The following is a 24,148-nucleotide window of genomic DNA, read 5'->3' on the forward strand; positions in this document are numbered from 1 at the left end:
AAAAAAAAAAAAAAAAAAAAAAAGTTGCTTAAGGTTTTTCTACTTTTTAGAGTTGGGGTCTTGCTTTGCTGCCCAAGCTAGACTTGAACACCCGGCTTCAAGCCATCCTCCCACCTCAGTCTCCCAAGTAGTGGGATTTATAGGCTCAAGCCATCATACCCAGCCGGTTTTTTTTTTTTGTTTGTTTGTTTGTTTGTTTGTTTTTTGTTGTTTTTTATTTTTTGAGACAGAGTTTCGCTCTTGTTACCCAGGCTGGAGTGCAATGGCGCGATCTCGGCTCACTACAACCTCCGCCTCCTGGGTTCAGGCAATTCTCCTGCCTCAGCCTCCTGAGTACCTGGGATTACAGGCACGTGTCACCATGCCCAGCTAATTTTTTGTATTTTTAGTAGAGACGGGGTTTCACTATGTTGACCGGGATGGTCTCGATCTCTTGACCTCGTGATCCACCCGCCTCGGCCTCCCAAAGTGCTGGGATTACAGGCTTGAGCCACCGCGCCCGGCCCGGTTTTTTTTTTTTTTAGACAGTCTCTTTCTGTCACGCAGGCTGGAGTGCAGTGGAATGGTACAATCTCAGCTCACTGCAACCTCCACTTCCCAGGCTGAACAGATTCTCTTGCCTCAGCCTCACAAGTAGCTGGGATAACAGGCACATGCTACCATGCCTGGCTAATTTTTGTGTTTTTAGTAGAGACGGGGTTTCACCATGTTGGCTAGGCTGGTCTCGAACTTCTGACCACAAGTGATCTCCCTGCCTCAGCCTCCCAAAGTGCTGGGATTACAGTCGTGAGCCACTGCGCCTGGCCCGATTCTTTTTTTAAAGGACTGATACATATAGAATGTCTAGTGAAAGTACCCCAAAGTGATTTTTCTTCCTTCCTTTCTGCAATTAACACTTAATAAACACTATGCTAGTCACTGGAAATACAGTGATAAATAAAAACTTTATTTTCATAAACTTTTTTTTTTTGAGGCAGGGTCTCACTTTGTTGCCCAGGCTGGAGTGCCGTGGCATGATCACGCCTCACTGCAGCTTTGACCTCCTGGGCTCAAGTAATTCTCCCACCTCAGCCTCCAGAGTGGTTTGGACTACAGGTGTGCACCTTAACACTCACACTAATTTCATTTTTTGGTATTGATGGCATCTTGCTATGTTGCCCAGAATGGTCTCAAACTCCTGGGCTCAGGTGATCCTCCTCCCTCAGCCTCCCAATGTGCTAGGATTATATGCATGAGCCATGGCACTGAGCCAGCCCATAAGCTTGCTTTTTATTAGGGGAGACAGATAATCTGATAACTACACATGTAATTATTACTTTCAATTGGGATAAATGCCAAATGTCAAGAGGAAAACGTAAAAGAGAGGTTTGGACTAGTCTGAGGGTTCAGGGTGATTTACCAAAGGAAACCTCTTCAAGCAGGCATCTAGGAAATAACAGGGATTATCCAGGTAAAGGGAAAGGAGTGGGAGGAGGATTTTACATAGAGGGCCAACATGTATGAGAGCTTCGTTTAATATGTACCTGAGACTGTTTTAACCAGGCATGGTAAAATGATAGATACAAAGGCAACTGCCTTGAAAGAAGAATTTCTTACAGTTGCCAAGAGCGGAGGGCACACTATACCAAAAAGGGTCGCAAGGGGAAGCACCAGAGTTGGTCAAGAGGCTAAAGGAGCAAGGAAGAGTGTGACCCAGAGTCTTTTTTTTTTTTTTAAAGAGACAGAGTCTCACTCTGTTGCCCAAGCTGGAGTGCAGTGGCGCGATCTCAGCTCACTGCAACCTCCACCTCCCAGGTTCTAGCAATTTTCCCGCCTCAGCCTCCCAAGTACCTAGGCTTACAGGAGCATGCCACCACACCCGGATAATTTTTTGTATCTTAGTAGAGACGGGGTTTCACCTTGTTGCCCAGGCTGGTCTTGAACTCCTGAGCTCAGGCAATCTACCTGCCTCCGCCTCCCAAAGTGCTAGGATTACAGGTGCGAGCCATTGTGCCCAGTCTTTTTTTTTTTGGAAGAAGTATCTTTGGTTTCCACAGGAAGGAACCAGGAAAGCAGGGCAGGTAACCTTGAGTACATTACATGACAGTTTTAATAATGCCAGAGAGCTCTGATATACAGGGGTGGTTCTTAGTTGTGCAGCATCTGGCCCAGGGGTGATTTACAGCAGGGGAGTGTGAGGTAGATAGAGGAGGTGTTTAGGGATATGGGCTTTGGATTGGTTGGTTTGTATATGAATGGCAAGACTCAAAGGCAAGTTGTTATCTCTAAAAATATACAAATACTGCCAGGGACAGTTTCTCTAGGATTCACAAGTCCCCTAAGATGTCAAAGCATCATAAAATACACTAAATTAAAAACATGATTAATACAAAGCTTGAGCAGAAGGGGGCAATGATGTGTTACAAAAGAAAGACATCCACTGAGACAAGGGTGTGAGGGTAATTGGCAGCCTTCACTGAGCCTGGACAGGTAAACAAGTCATATTATATAGCTTTTTTTTTTTTGAGACAGAGTGTCGCTCTTGTTACCCAGGCTGGAGTGCAATGGCACGATCTCGGCTCACCGCAACCTCCGCCTCCTGGGTTCAGGCAATTCTCCTGCCTCAGCCTCCTGAGTAGCTGGGACTACAGGCACGCGCCACCATGCCCAGCTAATTTTTTGTATTTTTAGTCGAGACGGGGTTTCACCATGTTGACCAGGATGGTCTCGATCTCTCGACCTCGTGATCCACCCGCCTCGGCCTCCCAAAGTGCTGGGATTACAGGCTTGAGCCACCGCGCCCGGCTTTTTTTTTTTTTTTTTTTTGAGACAGTCTTCCTCTGTTGCCCAGGCTGGAGTGCAGTGGCATGATCTCGGGTCACTGCAACCTCTACCTCCTGGGCTCAAGCAATTCTCCCACCTTACCCTCCTGAGTAGCTGGGACTACAGGCATGTGCCACCATGCCTGGCCATTTTTCTTTTTTTTTGTATTTTTAGTAGGCACGGGGTTTCCCCATGTTGGCCAGGCTAGTCTCAAACTCCTGACCTTAGGTGATCCACCCACCTCGGCCTCCCAAAATGCTGGGATTGATTACATGGGGGAGCCACCAAGCCCAGCCCAGGTTATGTAGCTTCTTAGACCATGTCAAGGCTGATTGGTCTCAATCCCAAAACTAATGGGAAGCTATTAAATCACTTTAAGCAAGGTGACACAATTAGTTGCTGTTATAAAAAAATCACTCTGGCACTCTGGCTGCAGTGTGAAAAATGGCTTAAAGGGGCAAAGAGTGCATGCAAGGGTACCTACTCTTATTAGGAAAAAAGCAATGGTGATTCAGACTAGGTAGACTTCCCTGGAATTACTAAGATATGGACTGAATTGAGAGGTATTTAGGAGGTGGGATCCAGAGGACCTGGTGACTGACTGACAGAATATGGAGAACCAAAGAGGCAAAATTCTCAAGCCTGTGCTTTCTAGCATGAAATGAGTAAGTAAACAAGATATTTACTTCCCTGGAGGAAAAGGGGTTTTTGGTTTTGGTTTTTGCTTTGAGGTTGGGAGTGTTTAAACTAAAGATCATGAATTCAATTCATATTATAATCCTAGTTGTTCCATCATTATTCCTACCCAAAAATCTTTTTTTTTTTTTTTTTTTTTTTTAAGAGACAGGGTCTCGGCCAGGTACAGTGGCTTACAACCTGTGATCCCAACACTTTGGGAAGCTGGAGGAGGCAGACTGCTTGAGCTCAGGAGTTCTGGGCAATGTAGCAAAACTCTATCTCTACAAAAAATACAAAAATTAGCCAGGTGAGGTGGCACACGCCTATAGTACCAGCTACTCCAGAGGCTTAAGTGGGAGGATCCCTTGAGCCCAGGAGTTCAAGGCGGGGGCAACGAGCCGTGATCACACCATGTACTCCAGCTAAAGGGACACAGTGAGACCCTGTCTCAAAAAAAAGAAAAGAAAAGAAAGGCAATTTCATCATGAGGGCTCTGCTTTTGTGAATGGACTAATGCCATTATGGCAGCAGTGGGTTCCAGATAAAAGAATGAATTTGGCTCTTTCTCCATGCTTTTGCTTGCACTCTCTTTTATTCTATTTATTTATTTATTTATTCTTGGGGTTTGAGATGGAGTCTTGTCCTGTCACCCAGGCTGGAGTGCAATAGCATGATCTCAGCTCATTGCAACCTCTGCCTCCTGGGTTCAAGTAATTCTCCTGCGTCACCCTCCTGAGTAGCTAGGATTACAGGTGCATGCCACCACTCCCTGCTAATTTTTTGTATCTTTAGTAGAGATGGGGTTTCACCATGTTGGCCAGGCTGGTCTTGAACTCCTGACCTCATGATCCACCCACCTTGGCCACCCAAAGTGCTTGGATTCCAGGTGTGAGCCACTGCTTCTGGCCTATTTTTATATTTTTAGAGACAAAATCTTGCTCTGTTGCCAAGGCTGGAGTGCAGTGGCGTGATCATAGCTCACTGCAGTCTCAACCTCCTCAGCTCAAGAGATTCTTCCACCTCAGCATGCTAAGTAGCCAGGACTACAGGTGCATGCCTGGTTAATTTTTTTATTTTTGAGACAGAGTTACATTCTTGTCACCCACGCTAGAGTGCAATGGCACGATGTTGGCTCACTATAACCTCTGCATCCTGGGTTCAAGCGATTCTCCTACCTCAGCCTCCTGAGTAGCTGGGATTACAGGTGCCTGCCACCACGCCCGGCTAATTTTTTTTCTATTTTTAGTAGAGATAGGGTTTCAGCATGATGGCCAGGCTGGTCTTAAACTCCTGACCTCAGGTGATCCACCCACCTTAGCCTTCCAAAGTGTTGGGATTACAGGCGTGAGCCTCTGTGCTTGGCAAATTTTTTTGCAGAGATGTGGTGTTGCTATGTTGCCCAGACTTGTCTTGAATTCCTAGCCTCAAGCGATCCTCCAGCCTTGGCCTCCCAAAGTGATGGGATTACAGGGATGAATCACTGTGCCTGGCCTCTTTTCTTTCTTTCTTCTACTATATAGCTGCTCAATTTATAATCCCTTGCCCTTCTACTTTTCACCATGGGAAGACATGGCCAGAAGGCCCTTGCCAGATCCCAGTGTCATGCTCTGGAACTTCTCAGCCTCCAGAACCAAGAACCAAATAAATTTATGTTCATTATGAATTATCTAGTTTGTGGTAATGTTTTAATAAGAGCATAAAACGAACTAAAATAATAATGAACAAATCAACAGATTAAAAAGCAAAAACCACATGATCGTCAATAGGCGCAGAAAAAGCATTTCACAAAATCCAACACCTCTACTGGGGGAAATGGAAAGTGGTGACGGCCGTACAACACCGTGAATGTGCTGTGTGTGTATGTTCCTAATGCCAATGAATTGTATACTTTAAAATGGTTAAAATGGTAAATTTAATTGTTATATGTATTTCATCTCAATGAAAAAAAAAAATCACATCCTTTCATGATAAAAACAAACCAGGAATAGGAGGAATCTTCCTCAATCTGATAAAGGATATCTACAAGAATCCCACAGTGGGCCAGGTGTGCTGGCTTATGCCTGTAATCACAGCACTTTGGGAGGCCGAGGTAGGCAGATCACTTGAGGTCAAGAGTCCAAGACCAGTCTGGCAAACACAGCAAAACCCTGTCTGTACTAAAGATACGAAAATTAGCCAGGTGTGGTGGTGTGTGCCTGTCCAACTACTCAGGAGGCTGAGGCAGGAGAATCACTTGAACCTGGGAAGCAGAGATTGCAGTGAGCTGAGAAAGCACCACTGCACTCCAGCCTGGTGACAGAGTGAGACTGTCTCAAAAAAAAGAAAAACAAAGTCCAGGCGTGGTGGCTCACACCTGTAATCCAAGCACTTTGGAGGCCAAGGCAGGTGGATCACCTGAGGTCAGGGGTTCAAGACCAGCCTGACCAACATGGTAAAACCCCATCTATATTAAAAAAAAAAAAAAAAAAAAAAGCCTGTAATAGCAGCACTTTGGGAGGCTGAGGCAGGTGGATCACGAGGTCAAGAGATCGAGACCATCCTGGTCAACATGGTGAAACCCTGTCTCTACTAAAAATACAAAAAATCAGCTGGGCATGGTGGCATGTGCCTGTAATCCCAGCTACTCAGGAGGCTGAGGCAGGAGAATTGCCTGAACCCAGAAGGCAGAGGTTGTGGTGAGCCAAGATCGCGCCATTGCACTCCAGCCTGGGTAACATGAGCGAAACTCTGTCTCAAAAAAAAAAAAGAAAGAAAAACAAATTGGAAGACTCACACTTTTGGTCATTACGAAGCTACAGTAATTAAAACAGCAAGGCACTAGTATGACAGATATATAGACTGACGGAACAGAACTGAAAGTCCAGAAATAAACCCTCATATTTATGGTCAAGTGGTTTTCAACCAGAGTACTAAGACAATCCAATGAGGAAAGAATTATCTTTTCAACAAATAGTGCTGGTTCATGTCCCTTCAGGGTCACTTATTTCTGGTCTCTCTCTAAAAAAAAAAGTGCTGACACAACTGTATATTCACATGCAAAAGAATGAAGTTAGGTCAGGTGTGGTGGCTTGTACTTACAGTTCTAGTTACTTGGGAGGCTAAGACAGGAGAATCACTTGTGCCCAAGGAGTTTGACATTGCAAAAAAGAAGGAATTAGGCCCTGTGATAGATAATGTTAGGTGTCAACTTGACTGGATAGAGAGATGCCTAAATGGTTTGTAAAGCATTGTTTCTGGGTATGTCCTTAAGGGTGTTTTCGGAGACTAGCATGAATCTGTGGACTACATGGCAAAGATCTGCCCTAAATGTGAGTGGGCACCGTCTAATCAGCAGGGAGCCCAGATGGAACAAAAGGCAGGTGAAGGACAAATTCTCTCTCTCCTGCAAAGTAGGACATCCTTCTTCTCCTGCCCTCTGATGTCAGAACTCCAAGTTCTTCAGCCTTTGGACTCTTGAGACTACACTCATGGCGTCCTGGGGCTCTCAGGCCTTCGGACTGACTATACCATGGCTTCCTTGGTTCTCAGGTCTTCCAGTTTGGATTGCGCCATGCTACCAGCTTCTTTGGTTCTCTAGATAGCCTATCGTGGGAATTACCAGCTTCCATAATCCTGTGAGCCAATTCCTCTTATAAGTCCCTTCTCACATATAGGTATGTGCATGTCTCTGTGTGCATGCCTATGTGTGTTTGTGTTTCTGTCTCTTTAAAGAATCTTGATTAATACAGACTCCTTCCTCATACTCATATACAAAGTTTAACTCAAAATGTGTTACTGACTTAAATGTTAGACCAAAACTGTAAAACTCTTAGAAGAAAATACAGGACTAAATCTTCATGACCTTGAGTGAGGCAAAGTCTTCTTAGATAGAAGTCTGAAAGTATTGAAAATATACGTGACAAAAAAAAAAAAAAAGTATACGTGACAAACAAAAAAAGAGGTAAGTTGGACTTTATCAAAATTTAAAACTTTTGTGCTTCAAAGGATACCATCAAGAGAATTAAAAAAAAAAAAAACCTATAGCATGGAAGAAAGTATTTCCAGATCACATATACGGCAAGGGGCTTATAATGAGAATATATAAAGGACTCTTACAACTCAGTAATAAAAAGACAGATAATCCAACTTTTAAAATGCACAAGAGATCTGAATAGACATGTCTCAAAAAAAGACATGCAAATGACCAATAAGCGCATAAAAACATGCTCAACATTGTTAGCCATCAAGGAAATACAAAAGAAAACCACAATGAGATACCACTTTATACCAACGAGAATGGCTATAACCAATAAGACAGATAATAACAAGTGTTAGTGAGGATGTGGAAAACTGGAACCCTCATACACTGATGGTGGGATTGGAAAATGGTAAAGCCATTTTGGAAAAGAGTCTGGTAGTTCCTCAAAAAGTTAAACATACACTTACTGTATGAGGTAGTAATTTTACTCCTAGATACATACCCAAGAGAAACAAAAACACAGTCCACACAAAAACATATACACAAATGTTCATAGCGGAAGTATTGCTAATAGCCAAATTGTGTAAACAACCCACATGTCCATCATCTGATAAACCGATAAAATACCGTATCGATACTAGGTAACATGATTCAGCAATAAAATTTATACAAAATGGCCAGAATAGGCAAATCTATAGGAACAAATAGTAGATTAGTAGTTGTATACAGCTGAGGGTGGGGTGAGGAGGGAAAATGGGGAATGACTGCCAATTATACCATAGGTTGAGGGTTGCTTCTAGGGATGATGAAAATGTTGTAAAACTGATTGTGATGACAGTTGCAGAATTCCGTGAATATACTAAAAACAATTTAATCGTAGTCTGAGTAAATTGTATAGTATGTGGATACTTTTTTTTCTTTTCTTTCTTTTTTTTTTTTTTGTGATGGAGTCTCATGCTGTCACCCAGGCTGGAGCGCAGTGGTGCAATCTTGGTTCACTGCAGCCTCCGCCTCCTGGGATCAAGCAATTCTGCCTCATCCTCCCAAGCAACTGGGACTACAGGCGTGCACCGCCACACCTGGCTAATTTTTGTATTTTTAGAAGAAACAGAGTTTCACCATGTTGGTCAGGATGGTCTTGATCTCCTGACCTTGTGATCTGCCCTCCTCAGCCTCCCAAAGTGCTGGGATTACAGACGTGAGCCACCACGTCCAGACAATAATTCTTAATAAAACTGTTAAATGTTTTTAAGTACAGGGAGAGCAACGCAGTGGCTCACACCTTAAATCTCAGCACTTTGGGAGGCCAAGACAGGGGCACTGTTTGAGTCCAGGAGTTCAAGACCAATCTGGGCAACATAGCAAGACCCCATCTCTAAAAAAAATAAATAAATAAAGTTAGCCAGGCATGGTGGTACATACCTGTGGTCCCTGCTACTTGGGAGACTGAGGTGGAAGGATTGCTTGAGCCCAGAAGGTCAAGACTGCAATGAGCTGTATTGGCATCACTGCAGTCAGCCTTGGCAACAGACATCTCATTTCAAAAAAGTTAAAAATTAATAAAATGAAGTACAGTCTTTCACTCAGCTTCCCTCAGTCGTGACATCTTAAATAGCTGCAGTATAATATCAAAACCAGGAAATTGACATTGGTACATTGCTGTTACCTAGAAAGATCAATAAGTGATCCTTTGTACGGGTACTCTTCACTTCCTACTTTATACACTCTGTTTCAACTATTTATAATGTTAATAAAAATAATAAAGTTGTGGCCGGGCGCGGTGGCTCAAGCCTGTAATCCCAGCACTTTGGGAGGCTGAGGTGGGTGGATCACGAGGTCGAGAGATCGAGACCATCCTGGTCAACATGGTGAAACCCCGTCTCTACTAAAAATACAAAAAATTAGCTGGGCATGGTGGCACGTGCCTGTAATCCCAGCTACACAGGAGGCTGAGGCAGGAGAATTGCCTGAACCCAGGAGGCGGAGGTTGCGGTGAGCCGAGATCGCGCCATTGCACTCCAGCCTGGGTAACAAGAGCGAAACTCTGTCTCAAAAAAAAAAAAAATAATAATAATAATAATAAAGTTGTTCATTTTTTAAAAAATGCCTTCAATAATGAAAAAGATATAATTAGCCTCTAAATAATGAAAAAAAGGCTGGGTGCGGTGGCTCATGTCTGTAATCCCAGCACTCTGGAAGGCCAAAGCGGGCAGATCACCTGAGATCAGGAGTTCAAGACCAGCCTGGCCAACACGGAGAAACCCCATCTCTACTAAAAATACAAAATTAGCCGGGCGTAGTGGTGCATGCCTGTAATCCCAGCTACTGGGGAGGCTGGGTCAGGAGAATTGCTTGAACCCTGGAGGTGGAGATTGCAGTGAGCCGAGATCGCGCCATTGCACTCCAGCCTGGGCAACAAGAATGAAACTCCACGAAGGGTTCAAGAGATATTAAAAGTAAAATATTAGAAAATGGGGTTTTAGATTAGCTGAAGAGCAAATGGAAAAGAAAAAAAAACGACATCATAGTTTGTATTAGTCCATTCTCACACTGCTATAAAGATACTACCTGAGACTGGGTAATTTATGAAGAAAAGAGGTTTAACTGACTCAAGTTCCACATGGCTGGGGAGGCATCAGGAAATTTACAATCATGACAGAAGGCAAAAGGGAAGTTAAGACATGGCTTACATGGCAGCAGGAGAGACAGAGAAAGGGGGAAGGACCAGACACTTATCAAACAACCAAATTTCATGAGAATTCACTATAATGAAAACAGCATCGGGGAAACAGCCCCCATGACCCACTTACCTCCCACCAGGTCCCTCCCTCAACGTGTGGGGATTACAATTTGAGATGAGATTTGGGTGGGGACACAGAGCCAAACCATATCATAGTTCTTTCCTTATTTGGGAGTTCAATGATAAAAGGTGAGGAGCAGTCCATTATGAAGGGTAAGTGAAGACCAGGGAAAGACATCTTTGGCAAATCACATTATATGGCTCAAGAGAATGAATCTGCATTTTTAAGTTTACAAAGGGCCAGATCCTGATGATTTAAGAACAATTTAAGTGATTTTCCAAGAATATTTTGACAACCTATGATTTGTGACTCAGATGTTTACTAGAGAAACTAAGCCTGATGGCCAATTCTGCCACGTGCCTTGTAACTTGATGATAGACTCTCTAATTGTAACTCCTTTTTTTTTTTTTTGGAGACGGAGTTTCGCTCTTGTTACCCAGGCTGGAGTGCAATGGCGCGATCTCAGCTCACCGCAACCTCCACCTCCTGGGTTCAGGCAATTCTCCTGCCTCAGCCTCCTGAGTAGCTGGGATTACAGGCACATGTCACCATGCCCAGCTAATTTTTTGTATTTTTAGTAGAGACGGGGTTTCACCATGTTGACCAGGATGGTCTCGATCTCTTGACCTTGTGATCCACCCGCCTCGGCCTCCCAAAGTGCTGGGATTACAGGCTTGAGCCACCGCGCCCAGCCCTGTAACTCCTTTTTTTTAAGACAGGGTCTCACTCTGTCTCATTGGAGTACAGTGACGTGATCTTGGCTCACTGCAACCTCTGCCTCTGGGGTCCAAGCAATTCTCCTGCCTCAGCCTCTCGAGTAACTGGGACTACAGGCATGAGCCACGACGCCCAGCTAATGTTTTTGTATTTTTAGTACAGATGGGGTTTCACCATGTTGGCCAGGATGGTCTTGATTTCTTGACCTCGTGATCTACCCACCTCGGCCTCCCAAAGTGCTGGGATTACGGGCATGAGCCACCGCACCCGGCCAATTGTACCTTCTTAAGGCCAATGCTCTCCCACCAAGGGGCAGCCCTTGCCCAAACCCTCCCTCAAACCACAGCTGAACGGATTGAGAGGGCCATCTGACCCCGAACAGCCATCCCATAGGTGGTATGGTAGGCAAAATAATGGTTTTACAAAGATGTCCATGTCCTAATCCCTGAAACTTGTGAATATGTTATCTTATATGGCAAAAGAGACTTTGCAAATGTAATTAAGTTAATGATCTTAAGATCGAGAAATTATTCTGGACTATCTCAGTGGGCTCAATGTAATCACAAAGATCTTTGTAAGAGGGAGGAAGAAAAGTTAGAGTTCAGAGATCTAACCACTGAAGCAGAGACTAGAGAAATGCAAAGTTACGAGTCAAGGAATGCGGGCAGCCTTGAGAAGATGGACAAGGCAAGGAAACGGATGGTCCCTAGAGCCTCCAGAAGAAATGCAGCCCTGCCAACATCTTCATTTTAGCCATGTTAAGACCAATTTTGGATCTCTGATCTCTAAAAATAAATTTTTGTTTAAAGTCACTAAGCTGCCAGGGGCTGTGGCTTACGCCTATAATCCCAGCACTTTAGGAGGCTGAGGTGGGCAGATCACCTGAAGTCAGGAGTTCAAGACCAGGCTGGATAACTTGGTGAGACCCCATCTCTACTAAAAATACAAAAAATTAGCCAGGCATGGTGGTGCATGCCTATAATCCCAGCTACTCAGGAGGCTGAGGCAGGAGAATCACTTGAACCTGGGAGGCGGAGGTTGCAGTGAGCTGAGATCATGCCACTGCACTTCAGCCTGGGCAACGAAGTGAGACTCTGTCTCAAAAAAACAAAGCCACTAAGTTTATAGTAATATGTTAAAACAGTATGAGGACACTCATACAGTTGTTCAGCAACCTATGAAATAGGTTTTTAACAAAACAGACACATGGGGCCAATTTCCCTATTGCAGCTATCTGATTCCAAGCAACGAGACTTTTTTTTTTTTGAGATAGGGTCTCACTCTGTCATCCAAATTGAAGTGCAGTGGTGCAATCATGGCTCAATGCAGCCTCAACCTCCCAGGCTCAAGCAATCCTTCCACCTCAGCCTCTCAAGTAGCTAGGACTATAAGCACAAGCCACCACACCTGTCTACATTTTTAATTTTTTATAGAGACAGGGTACCACTCTGTTGTCCAGGCTGGTCTTGAACTCCTGGGCTCAAGCAATCCCGCCTTGGCCTCCCAAAGTGCTAAGATTATAGGCATGAGCCACCATGCCCAGCCAAGACTCTTAATAGCAGGGGGTAAACTGACATATATAGCTGTGCTTGTAATGGCCATGGGATGAAGTTAGAAGTGAAGAAGAGACTGTATGACTTCTGACAGAAGTAAAGCAAGAAGCCAGCTCAAAGAGCCAAAGTCCCTGTGCCTAATGGCTTCTTATTTGTAGTCTGGTAATAAACACCTTTTCAGTAAATCTTCTTTATCTAGAGGTAGCATAACTGAGTCTGTTCCTTTCAAAAAGAGATCAATTACAGGGCTGAGCACAGTGGCTCACACCTGTAATTCCAGCACTTCAGGAGGCCAAGGTGGGAGGATTGCCTGAGCCCAGCAAAATTGAGACCAGCTTGGGCAACACAGAAAGACCTCACCTCTTAAAAAAAGAAAAAGAAAAGAAGGTGAACTAGAAATAAATAAAGATCCCAGCTGGGCATGTGATGGCTCACACCTGTAATCCCAGCACTTAGGGAGGCAGAGGCAGGTGGATCACAAGGTCAGGAGTTCAAGACCAGCCTAGCCAATATGGTGAAACCCCGTCTCTACTAAAAAAAAATATGTAACTTAGCCAGGCATGGTGGCATATGCCTGTAGTCCCAGCTACACGGGAGGCTAAGGCAGGAGAATTGCTTGAATCCAAGAGGTGGAGGTTGCAGTGAGCCAAGATCGCGCCATTGCACCCCAGCCTGTGTGACAGAGTGAGACTCTGTCTCAAAAAAAAAAAAAAAAAAGATCTCATATACAGCCTCTCTTGTAAAGTGGATCTGAGATAATTTGCAATCCTACTTTACCATTTTCAAGCTTTATTTACTACTGGAAAGTAATCTGAACATTTGAAAACACCAGAACCACATACATGTACTATTATTATCTATTCCCCCTACAACATTCCTTAATTTCACTAGTGAATAAAAATGAAAGCAATCTGTAATTCAAAGGTATCAATATATAACTGCTCAAATATTTACCAATCTATAAGGGGACTGCACAATAAAATTCAGATACAAAACATGAAAAACAATAAAATAAAGTTATTTTACACCAAGTTACGACATCCTGATTCTTACCATGTAGGGATCCACAGAAAGATAAAGAGTTCTAACTTGTACTTGTCCTTCACTGATATTATCTGGTAAACAGACTTCTTCCATTCGGAAATTCTCTGCCACTGGATTACCATTTTTTCCTAAAATAATAGGCAAAAATATAAAGTAAGCAGGGTCACTTTACTATACGCTTTTTTTTTTTTTTGAGACGGAGTCTCGCTCTATCACCCAGGCTGCAGTGCAGTGGTGCAATCTTGGCTCACTGCAACCTCTGCCTCCCAGGTTCAAGTGGTTCTCCTGACTCAGCCTCCCAAATAGTTGGAATTACAGGCATGCACCACCATTCCTGGCTAACTTTTTGTATTTTTAGTAGATACGGGGTTTTACCATGCTAATCAGGCTGGTCTCAAACTCCTGACCTTGTGATCCACCCACCTTGGCCTCTGAAAGTGCTGAGATATACTTATTATTCTTTTTTTTTTTTTTTTTTTTTTTTTGAGACGGAGTCTCACTCTGTTGCCCAGGCTGGAGTACAGTGGCGCAATCTCAGCTCTCTGCAACCTCTGCCTCCTGGGTTCAAGTGATTCTCTGCCTCAGCTTTCTGACTAACTGGGATTACAGGCACCCACCACCACACTTAGCTAAATTTTGTATTTTTTTTTTTTTTGAGACGGAGTTTCGCTCTTGTTACCCAGGCTGGAGTGCAATGGCGCGATCTCGGCTCACTGCAACCTCCGCCTCTCGGGTTCAGGCAATTCTCCTGCCTCAGCCTCCTGAGTAGCTGGGATTACAGGCACGTGCCACCATGCCCAGCTAATTTTTTGTATTTTTAGTAGAGACGGGGGTTTCACCATGTTGACCAGGATGGTCTCGATCTCTCGACCTCGTGATCCACCCGCCTCGGCCTCCCAAAGTGCTGGGATTATAGGCTTGAGCCATCGCGCCCGGCCTAAATTTTGTATTTTTAGTAAAGATGGGATTTCAACATCTTGGCCAGCCTGGTCTTGAACTTCTGACCTCATGATCCACCCACCTTGGCCTCCCAAAGTGCTGGGATTACAAGTGTGAGCTACCACCCAGTCATACTTATTATTCTTTAAAGGGTCACTCTAGGATTCAGAGCACTTCCTTTTAAAACAGGCACAAGTAAATCTATATTGTTTTGTAATTCTTCTCTAACTATAGAAATGACTCCATATGTATTTCTTTTTTTTAAGACACAGGGTTTTACTCTGTCACCCAGGATAGAGTGCATCTAAACTTTCCATCCTCATTTTATGAAGCAAATAGAAACTTAAAGGCCGGGCGCGGTGGCTCAAGCCTGTAATCCCAGCACTTTGGGAGGCCGAGGCGGGTGGATCACGAGGTCAAGAGATCAAGACCATCCTGGTCAACATGGTGAAACCCCGTCTCTACTAAAAATACAAAAAAATTAGCTGGGCATGGTGGCTCGTGCCTGTAATCCCAGCTACTCAGGAGGCTGAGACAGGAGAATTGCCTGAACCCAGGGGGCGGAGGTTGCGGTGAGCCGAGATCGCGCCATTGCACTCCAGCCTGGGTAACAAGAGCAAAACTCCGTCTCAAAAAAAAAAAAAAAAAAAAAAAAAAAAGAAACTTAAATGAATATAAAAGTAATAATAATAAAATCTGAAAAATTAGAAAATTTGAGGCATGAGAAAAATTTATAAGGAAAGGTCATCATAGAAACTGAAATGAATATAAAAGTAGTAATAATAAAGTCTGAAAAAACAGGAAGTAGGAAATTAGAAAATTTGAGGTAAGGCACTTTGGGAGGCCGAGGTGGGCAGATCACAAGGTCAAGAGATCAGGACCATCCTGGTCAATCAACATGGTGAAACCCCACCTCTACTAAAAATATAAAAATTAGCTGGGCATGGTGGCATACGCCTGTAGTCCCAGCTATTCGGTAGGCTGAGACAGGAGAATTGCTTGAATCCGGGAGGCGGAGGTTGTGATGAGCCAAGATCGCACTATTGCACTCCAGCCTGGGCAACAAGGGCGAAATTCCATCTCAAAAAAAAAAAAAGGAAATTTGAGATAGGAGAAAAGTTTGTAAGAACAAAAGGTTACCACTAGAAGGTGCTCATCTTCAGATATGTTTAATGCAAATTTACTATTCATAGAATTATTAAATTTATACGGTGGGAATAGTACATAAAGGTCTTAATCTAACTGCTCATTTTACTAAAATTGAAATCAGAAAAGTTGAGTGACTTCTGCAAGTGAGCAGCAAACAGTGACCCAAATCTTTGAGGTTACTTCCACACCTGTTTTTACAACGCAATTTACATGTACTGGTAAGTTAGTACATTCCACATAAAAAAGAAAAGCAAATTTTAAGGACTAATAATACATACTCTAAAGAAGAAACAAAAGCCACATATATTTGTAATGTAACCTTTCAAATGCTTTGATTCCAAAATACCTTATTTCACCAACAAATGCCTGGATAAGTTATCACCTGAAAGACTATATTACATTGTTTAAAAATGGCCTTGATAAGCTATCACTTGAAAACAATTACATGGTTTAAAAAGTGTCTTTTAATATCTTTACTAGTGTTAGTATCTAACTACTTTAATTTACCACATGAATATCACATTAGTTTTTATTCATTCCTCCATTTGCATTAATAATTATCAAAGGCCACAGCTGTTCATTCTTCACAAATACATACCAGGTCGAGAATTCAATACCACTCTTTGAACAATCATCGCTCTGATTGGGCAGTGGTCTCACAAGATTTCTGTATAAAATATTCCTACAAATAGAAAAAATTTTTAATCACAAATAAGATTTGAAGTATTCAACAATTTAAAAATAAAAAAGAAGTCCATTTGTGTTTCTCAATGAAGAGGGAGAAAAATCACATTTAGGATCCAAAAAAGACAAACTCTCCTGTCACAGTTTGCCTCCTAAAGCAAATATATGAAAAAAGACTATATATAGTTAGAATTCTTAATAGGAACAAGTTCACTGAAGATTAAGTGAGGTAAAATGTTTTTGGTCTCAGATAATTCAAGCTTAGGCATCTTTAAGCACATCATCATGATGAAGCCTCCTACGGCTCAATTAAAAGAAAACAACACAAAGCTGGTCCAAAGGTAGTGAATTATCTCAACTGACTGTTCTACGCTTGTTCTACGCTTCCCGCTTCTCAATACTGCACTTGACTTGTTTTTAAATAAAGTAAAAAACATAAAACAAACAATATGATACATTCCTCCAGAGCTAGTAGTTAGTATCTAGTGGCAAAATAAAAACACTAACTGCTTAATTGACATGTAATCATGTTATTTTTTTTTTCAGATAGAGTCTCACTCTGTCACCCAGGCTGGAGTGCAGTGGTGCGATCTCGGCTCGCCGCAACCTCTGCTTCCTGGGTTCAAGTGATTCTCCTGACTCGGCCTCCCATGTAGCTGAGATTACCATGACATCCTGCTAATTTTTTGGTATTTTTAGTAGAGACGGAGTTTCACCATGTTGGCCAGGCTGGTCTTGAACTCTGACCTCAAGTGACACATCTGCCTCGGCCTCCCAAAGCGCTGGGATTACAGGCATGAGCCAACACACCTAGCCACGTAACCGAATTTTCAAAGGCTCTTCTATTCATTTACCAAAATGAAAATTCCTTTGCCTTCTTATCAGTGGTGAATTTTAAAAAAACAAAAATTTCTTAACAGTTTAGCTGATGATAAAAGTAATACATCAAAGGAATTTAAAAATCCTTACCTTATAGGAAATTCCGTATCACAATACGGCCAATAAGTAAAGGATCAGTTTATTCTGTTTGGTTTTGTTTTTTGAGATGGGGTCTCGCTATGTTGCCCAGGCTGGTCTCAAGTGGTCCTCCCACCTTGGCCTCCCAAAGTTCTGGGATTACAGGTGTGAACCACTGCATCTGGCCAATTTATTCTGGATTTACAATTTGAGCTGATGAAAGAATACCCCAAAACCTAAAATGCAATAAATGCAATAAAAAAAAAAAGAAAAAAAAAAAAGAAAAAGAAAAAAAAAAAAAAAAAAAAAAAAAAGAAAGAAACAAAATGAAGTTCCAGTACTAGCACTAACTGACTTGTTGAAAAGCACTTTGCTAGCCTGGCACAGTGGCTCACACCTGTAATCCCAGCACTTTGGGAAGCCAAGGCGGGTGGATCACGAGGTCAAGAGATCAAGACCATCCTGGCCAACATCGTGAAACCCGGTTTACTAAAAATACAAAAACTGGCTGAGCGTGGTGGCAGGAGCCTGTAGTCCCACCTACTCAGGAGGCTGAGGCAGGAGAATGGCTTCAATCTGGGAGGCGGAGGTTGCAGTTAGCCAAGATCGCACCATGGCAACAGAGTAAGACTCCATCTCAAAAAAAAAAAGAAAGAAAGAAAGAAAGAAAAGAAAGAAAATCACTTTGCTTACTTTATCCACCAGTGAAAATTAGAAAATCAAGCCTTTAGTGTTACTATGTGCCAGGCACTGTTGTGAGTGCTTTGTACAGCTTTACTACCGGGATACATGCTGGGAAATACGACATTAGGTGATTTCATCATTGTGTGAATATCAGAGTGTACTTACACAAACATAGATGGTACAGATTACTAGACACCTAGGCTACATGGTTTAGCCTATAACTTCCTGGGTACAAACCTATATGGCATGCTGCTGTACTGAATGCTGCAGACAACTGGAACACAATGGTAAGTATTTGTGTATCTAAACATAGAAAAAGTACAGTAAAAATATGGGATAAAAGATTTAAAACTAGTATCTCTATAGGGCATCTTACCATGAATGGAGCTAAGCAGAATAGAAGTTGCTCTGGGTCAGTCAGTGAGTGAGTGGTGAGAGAATGTGAAAGCCTAGGACATTACTGTAGGTTATTTAGACTTTATTAACACTATACACTTAGACTACACTAAATTTATCAAAAAGTAAAGTAATCGGGCAGGTGCAGTGGCTCATGCCTGTAATCCCAACACTTTGGGAGGCCAAGGCAGGTGGATCATTTGAGGTCAGGAGTTTAAGACCAGCCTGGCCAACATGGTGAAATCCCATCTCTACTAAAAATATAAAAAACTGCTGGCCATGGTGGCATGCGCCTGTAATCCCAGCTATTTGGGAGGCTGAGGCAGGAGAATCGCTTGAACTCAGGAGGTAAAAGTGTGGTGAGCTGAGATTGCGCCACTGCACTCTAGTCTGGGTAACAGAGTAAGACCCTGTCTCAAAAAATAAATAAATAAATAAAAAGTAATTGCACTATAACATTCTGATGACTATGACATCACCAGGTAAGAGGAATTTTTCAATTCCATTATAATGTTATGGGAGGCTCATCATCTGTCATTGTCTGAACCATCATTATGTGACAAATGACTGTATAATCTCACCGGTTGTGACAGGACAGCTAGCTGCCCTCAAAGACCATCCTCTCTTTCTGGACATTATGTTGTCCAGCTAAAAGACTATATTTTCCAACCTCCCCTTGAAGCAAATCACTGCCGTCACAGATTTAAACATAAACACTATGCCATTATTATAACACCTAACAGAAGTAATAGTACAGGTAATTCCTTATCATCATCTAATGCATAATGCATATTCAAATTTCCTGATTGTCTCAAAGATGTCTTTTTACAGTTGGTTCATTAAAATCAGAATTCAAGGTCCGCATACTACACTTTGAGCCTCCTTCCCTGTTTATTTCATGCTCTTGATTTGTTTCTTCATTACTTTGTAGAATGTTCTTTGATTGCTTTCTCATGGTGTCACTTACCATCACAAGGTAAATGACAAGTTTTTAAAGAAAGAAGGAAAAGTCCCTTCTATTTCCTCCCCTTATCCATGACGGCTAGTTACATCTAGAGGCTTCATTACTTCAGGTTCAATTTTTCAGGCAAGAATCTTTAAGGGCAGTGCCACATGCATTCATCACACTAAGAGGTCCATAACGTCATGTAGGGTTACATATGTTTTAAAAAGGAAATTTTCGCCGGGCGCGGTGGCTCAAGCCTGTAATCCCAGCACTTTGGGAGGCCGAGGCGGGTGGATCACGAGGTCGAGAGATCGAGACCATCCTGGTCAACATAGGGAAACCCTGTCTCTACTAAAAATACAAAAAACTAGCTGGGCGTGGTGGCGCCTGCCTGTAATCCCAGCTACTTAGGAGGCTGAGGCAGGAGAATTGCTTGAACCCAGGAGGCAGAGGTTGCGGTGAGCCGAGATCGCGCCATTGCACTCCAGCCTGGGTAACAAGAGCGAAACTCCGTCTCAAAAAAAAAAAAAAGGAAATTTTCTACAGAATCACCATGTGTCAATTATATAAGGGTTAAAAAGCCAAAGTTTTCCAAGTTAAGTGGGTCTAAGAGTCCTTATGTAGCTAGGCACGGTGGTTACTGCCTATAATCCCAGCATTTTGGGAGGCTGAGGTGGCAGATTACCTGAGGTCAGGAGTTTGAGACCAGCCTGACCAACATGGAGAAACCCAGTCCCTACTGAAAATACAAAATTAGCTGGGCATAATGGCGCAGGCCTAATTCCAGCTACTTGGGAGCCTAAGCCAGGAAAATTGTTTGAACTGTGAGGCGGAGGTTGCGGTGAGCTGAGATCGTGCCATTGCATTCTAGTCAGGGCAATAAGAGCGAAACACAGTGTCTCTCTTTTTTTAAGACGGGGTTTCACCATGTTGGTCAGGATGGTCTGGAACTCCCGACCTCAGGTGATGTGCCCGCCTTGGCCTCCAAAGTGCTTGGATTACAGGCGTGAGCCACCGCGCCCAGCTGAAACTCAGTCTCAAAAAAAAAAAAAAAAAAGTCCTTAGGTAGTAATAGAACTATAATGGCTACATTTTCAAAGCAATCTTTCCAAATGAAATGTCGTATTTGTCCTCTTCTCTGTCAATGGTATGTTTTATTTCTTTAAAATATTAATACGTACATTATAGTTTGGTCCAAACACTGCATAGCAGCATGAAAAATATATTATTATAGTTCTTTCATTCTGTATTAAATTAGAAACTTTTCAAGTGTCAAATACTACAGTTAATATAGGATAATTGTGTGATATCCCTCAATAATACCCAAATCCCACACATTTAATATACAGATAACTTGGCTGGGCATGGTGGCTCACACCTGTAATCCTAGCACTTTGGGAGGCTGAGGTGGATGGATCACTTGGGGTCAAGAGTTTGAGACCAGCCTGGCCAACATAGTGAAACCCTGTCTCTACTAAAAATACAAAAATTAGCCAGGCATGGTGGTGTGCACCTGTAATCCCAGCTACTCGGGAGGCTGAGGCAGAATTGCTTGAACCTGGGGGGTGGAGTTTGCAGTAATTGAGCCACTGCACTCCAGCCTGGGGGACAAGAGCAAAACTTCATCCCCCCAAAAATAAAGATAAATAAAATCTAGATAACATCAGTCATAAAATTAACAGCTAAAGTAAGACACACCAAGTTCAAGATCTGAAAGATGGGTGGATTGTTAAATTCATCCCAAGTGGCGGAAAAAAACTCAGCAAATCCTATTCGCCTGGGATGATATTAAGTGCTTTCCTACTTGCTACTAATATTCCAAAATAATGACAGATGAATTTGCTCTGATGTGATGATAAAGAGCGTTTTGAGTGTGTACCCTGCAGCCTGGTAAAAGAGAAAGGGCATTTAACTAGGAAGAACTTGTCCTGGTTCTAACCAGATGGGACCTTGGAAAAAGTCCCTTCTCTTAACCTGTTTCCTTCGTGTTCCTAAATGCCAGGAACTGAGCAAATCTCATTTATCACCCTGTTTAAACTACTTCCCCCCACCCACACCCCCTGCCAAAAAAAACTGTTAGGTTGGTAATATTCTTTCAATTTTATAGATGAGAAAAGGGTCCGGGCATGGTGGCTCAGGCCTATAATCCCAGGACTTTGGGAGGCTGAGGTGGGCGGATCACCTACGGTAAGGAGTTTGAGACTAGCTTGGCCAACATGGTGAAACCTCATCTCTACTAAAAATACAAAAATTAACCGGGCACGGGGGCAGGCGCCTGTAATCCTAGCTACTCAAGAGGCTGAGGCTGAAGAATCGCTTGAACCTGGGAGGCGGACGTTGCAGTAAGCCAAGACTGCCACTGTACTCCAACCTGGGCGACAAGAACAAAACTCCGTTTCAAACAAACAAAAAAAAAGCCGGGCGCGATGGCTCACACCTGTAATCCCAGCACTTTCGGAGGCCAAGGCGGGTGGATCATGAGGTCAAGAAATTGAGACCATCCTGGCCAAAATAGTGAAACCCCGTCTCCACTAAAATACAAAAAAAAATTAGCTGAGCGTGGTGGTGCGCGCCTGTATTCCCAGCTACTCGGGAGGCTGAGGTAGGAGAATTGCTTGAACCCGGGAGGCGGAGGTTGCAGTGAGCTGAGATCGCACCACTCCACTCCAGCCCGGCGCCTGGCAACAGAGACTCTGTCTCAAAAAAAAAAAAAAAAAAAAAAAAAAAGAGAGAGAGAAAGAGAGGTACAGAAAGATTGAATAATTTGCCCAGGGTCGAACAACTTGTAATAACGCTAGACCCCATACTCCAACACGGCACCTACTCTTTCCATCACATGAGCTTCCCACCACCTTTTAATACCCTTATTTCCTGCTGTATTTCTGCCACTAGCAACTAACTCTGTTGACCACGCCTTGCTATAAAATGTGTCTTTCTGGGCCCAGAGCGGTGGTTCACACTTGTAATTCCAGCACTTTGGGAGGCTGAGATGGGAGAATCACTTGAGGCCAGGAATTTGAGCCCACCCTGGCCAACACGACGAAACCCGTCTCTACTAAAAATAGAAAAATTAGCTAGGCGTGGTGGCGGGTGCCTGTAGTCCCAGTTACAGGGGAGGCTGAGGCTGGAGAACCACCTGAGCCCAGGAGGTTGAGGTTGCAGTCGGCCGAAATGGAGCCAGGGCACTCCAGCCTGGCTGGGTGACAGAGTGATTCTGTCTCAAAAAGCAAACAAACAAACAAAACGAACACGTGTCTTTCTGGATCTCTCTGCCAGTCCTCTCCTCTCGATCGGGTCTTGGTGGCCTCCACCTTCCTCTCCCCAAGTCTTGTATGTGGGGATTCCTACCCGGCTCTTCCCTTTCTCAGTGACCTCACCTTACCCTATAGCTCCAGCTAGCAACCACTTTATATGGAAATTGGTATTAATTGGCGTCTCTAGCCCAGAATTTCAAACTAACTGCCCAGATCGTCAGCGCTAAGAGGATGAGGACTCGTCCGCTTTTTTCAGTGGTGTGAGTCCAATCCCCTAAGCCCGGCACACGGTAGGTGCTCAACAAATCTGTGTTAAATGAAAGTTCCAGAGACACCTCAAACACCTCGGGTTGCTCTCCCCCAAGAATTCAAAAACACCCCAAAACCTGTTTCTGCTTCTCGAGCTTTCCCTATCTCAGGGTCCCGGGCAATAACACCAGTGTCCCCGATAGCTCCGGGAAGACGCCTGGAAGTCACCCTGGTTGAGAGTCTTCTCCCTCACCGCGGGGGCCCGAAACAGCTCCGAGAGCCACAGTCCCAGCAGTCGCTCGCGCGTCGCTGACCGTCGTGGAGCCCAGGGGGAGCGAAATCTCGCGCGATTTGCCGGCAAGAGCGGCTGTACAGGACGACCCCAGCTCGCCGCCAGGCCTCCGTCCGCAGTACGCAGGCGCGCGACTAGGCCCGGCTCCGCGCCCCCCTCCCCCCGCCTCCCAGGGGCGGGGTTTGGAAGTTTAGGGAAGATTCCTGGGCGCCCCACGTTTCCGGGAGAAGCAGAGGAAATGCGGCCGGGCCGGGAAGAGTTACAAGTCTGGGCAAAGTGCATTAATAAATTAACCGCGATTGGTTCCCTGTGGCCTCCCCCGCTACCTTGACCCAAAAAGCAAATCTTGCAACCTTGACCAGTAGGTTCACATTTAGCAGTCCTTGAAGGAGTTTCAATAGTTTTGTGGACTTCTCCCAGAACTTCGACTGGGAAATTATAGTGAGAGAGGGACCTTGACGGCCTACTCCTTGTTTTATAAATGGAGAAACTGAGTCTCGGAGAGATGATGTGATTGGACCGCCTACCTTTCAGCTGGTTAGGGGCAGTGCTGGGATGAAACCCCTCTCTCTGGACACTGATCCAGGGCCCCTTTGCACCTCTTTTATTTCACAAAGAATACCATATTCCTCTGATTACCCAGTGTGGGTTGATTTCTCAGTTTCATTAATTATTAGTCGTCTCTTTTTATGCCGAACTAGGTTGAGCAAAGTGTGTACCTAGGGCAGCTTCGGATCCCCAGGGACTTTAAACTCTAAGAAAGATCATCTGAATTAGGCAGGATTAAGAATTGCTTGTATTCAGCCAGGCGTGGTGGCTCACGCCTGTAATCCCAGCACTTTGGGAGGCTGAGGCGGGCGGATCACTTTAGGTTGGGAGTTCGAGACCAGCGTGACTCTACTAAAAATACAAAAATAGCTGGGCGTGGTGTCACACGGCTGTAATCCCAGCTACTGGGAGGCTGAAGCAGGAGAATCACTTGCGGTGAGCCGAGATCATGCCATCGCATTCCAGCCTGGGCAAAAAGAGCGAAAACTCCGCTCAA

General features: G+C 43.8%; 1 protein-coding gene across 2 annotated transcripts in view; it reads right to left on the reverse strand.

Moving 5' to 3' along the window:
- PTGR2 (prostaglandin reductase 2) overlaps window positions 1-23,216 on the reverse strand; it is a 40,710-nt gene extending 17,494 nt beyond the window's left edge. For both annotated transcript variants that reach the window (XM_039469000.2, XM_039468998.2), the window contains exons 1-3: window positions 23,065-23,216; window positions 16,240-16,323; window positions 13,563-13,681 (exon numbers count right to left, since the gene is read on the reverse strand). In XM_039469000.2, coding sequence (XP_039324934.1) covers window positions 13,563-13,681; window positions 16,240-16,276 — 156 coding nt within the window. In that variant the 5' untranslated portion in view covers window positions 16,277-16,323; window positions 23,065-23,216. The remainder of the gene's footprint in view (window positions 1-13,562; window positions 13,682-16,239; window positions 16,324-23,064) is intronic.
- Window positions 23,217-24,148: the final 932 nt, after the last annotated feature.

This window comes from Saimiri boliviensis, chromosome 2 (assembly GCF_048565385.1).
Source record: "Saimiri boliviensis isolate mSaiBol1 chromosome 2, mSaiBol1.pri, whole genome shotgun sequence".
NCBI classification, from domain to species: domain Eukaryota; kingdom Metazoa; phylum Chordata; class Mammalia; order Primates; family Cebidae; genus Saimiri; species Saimiri boliviensis.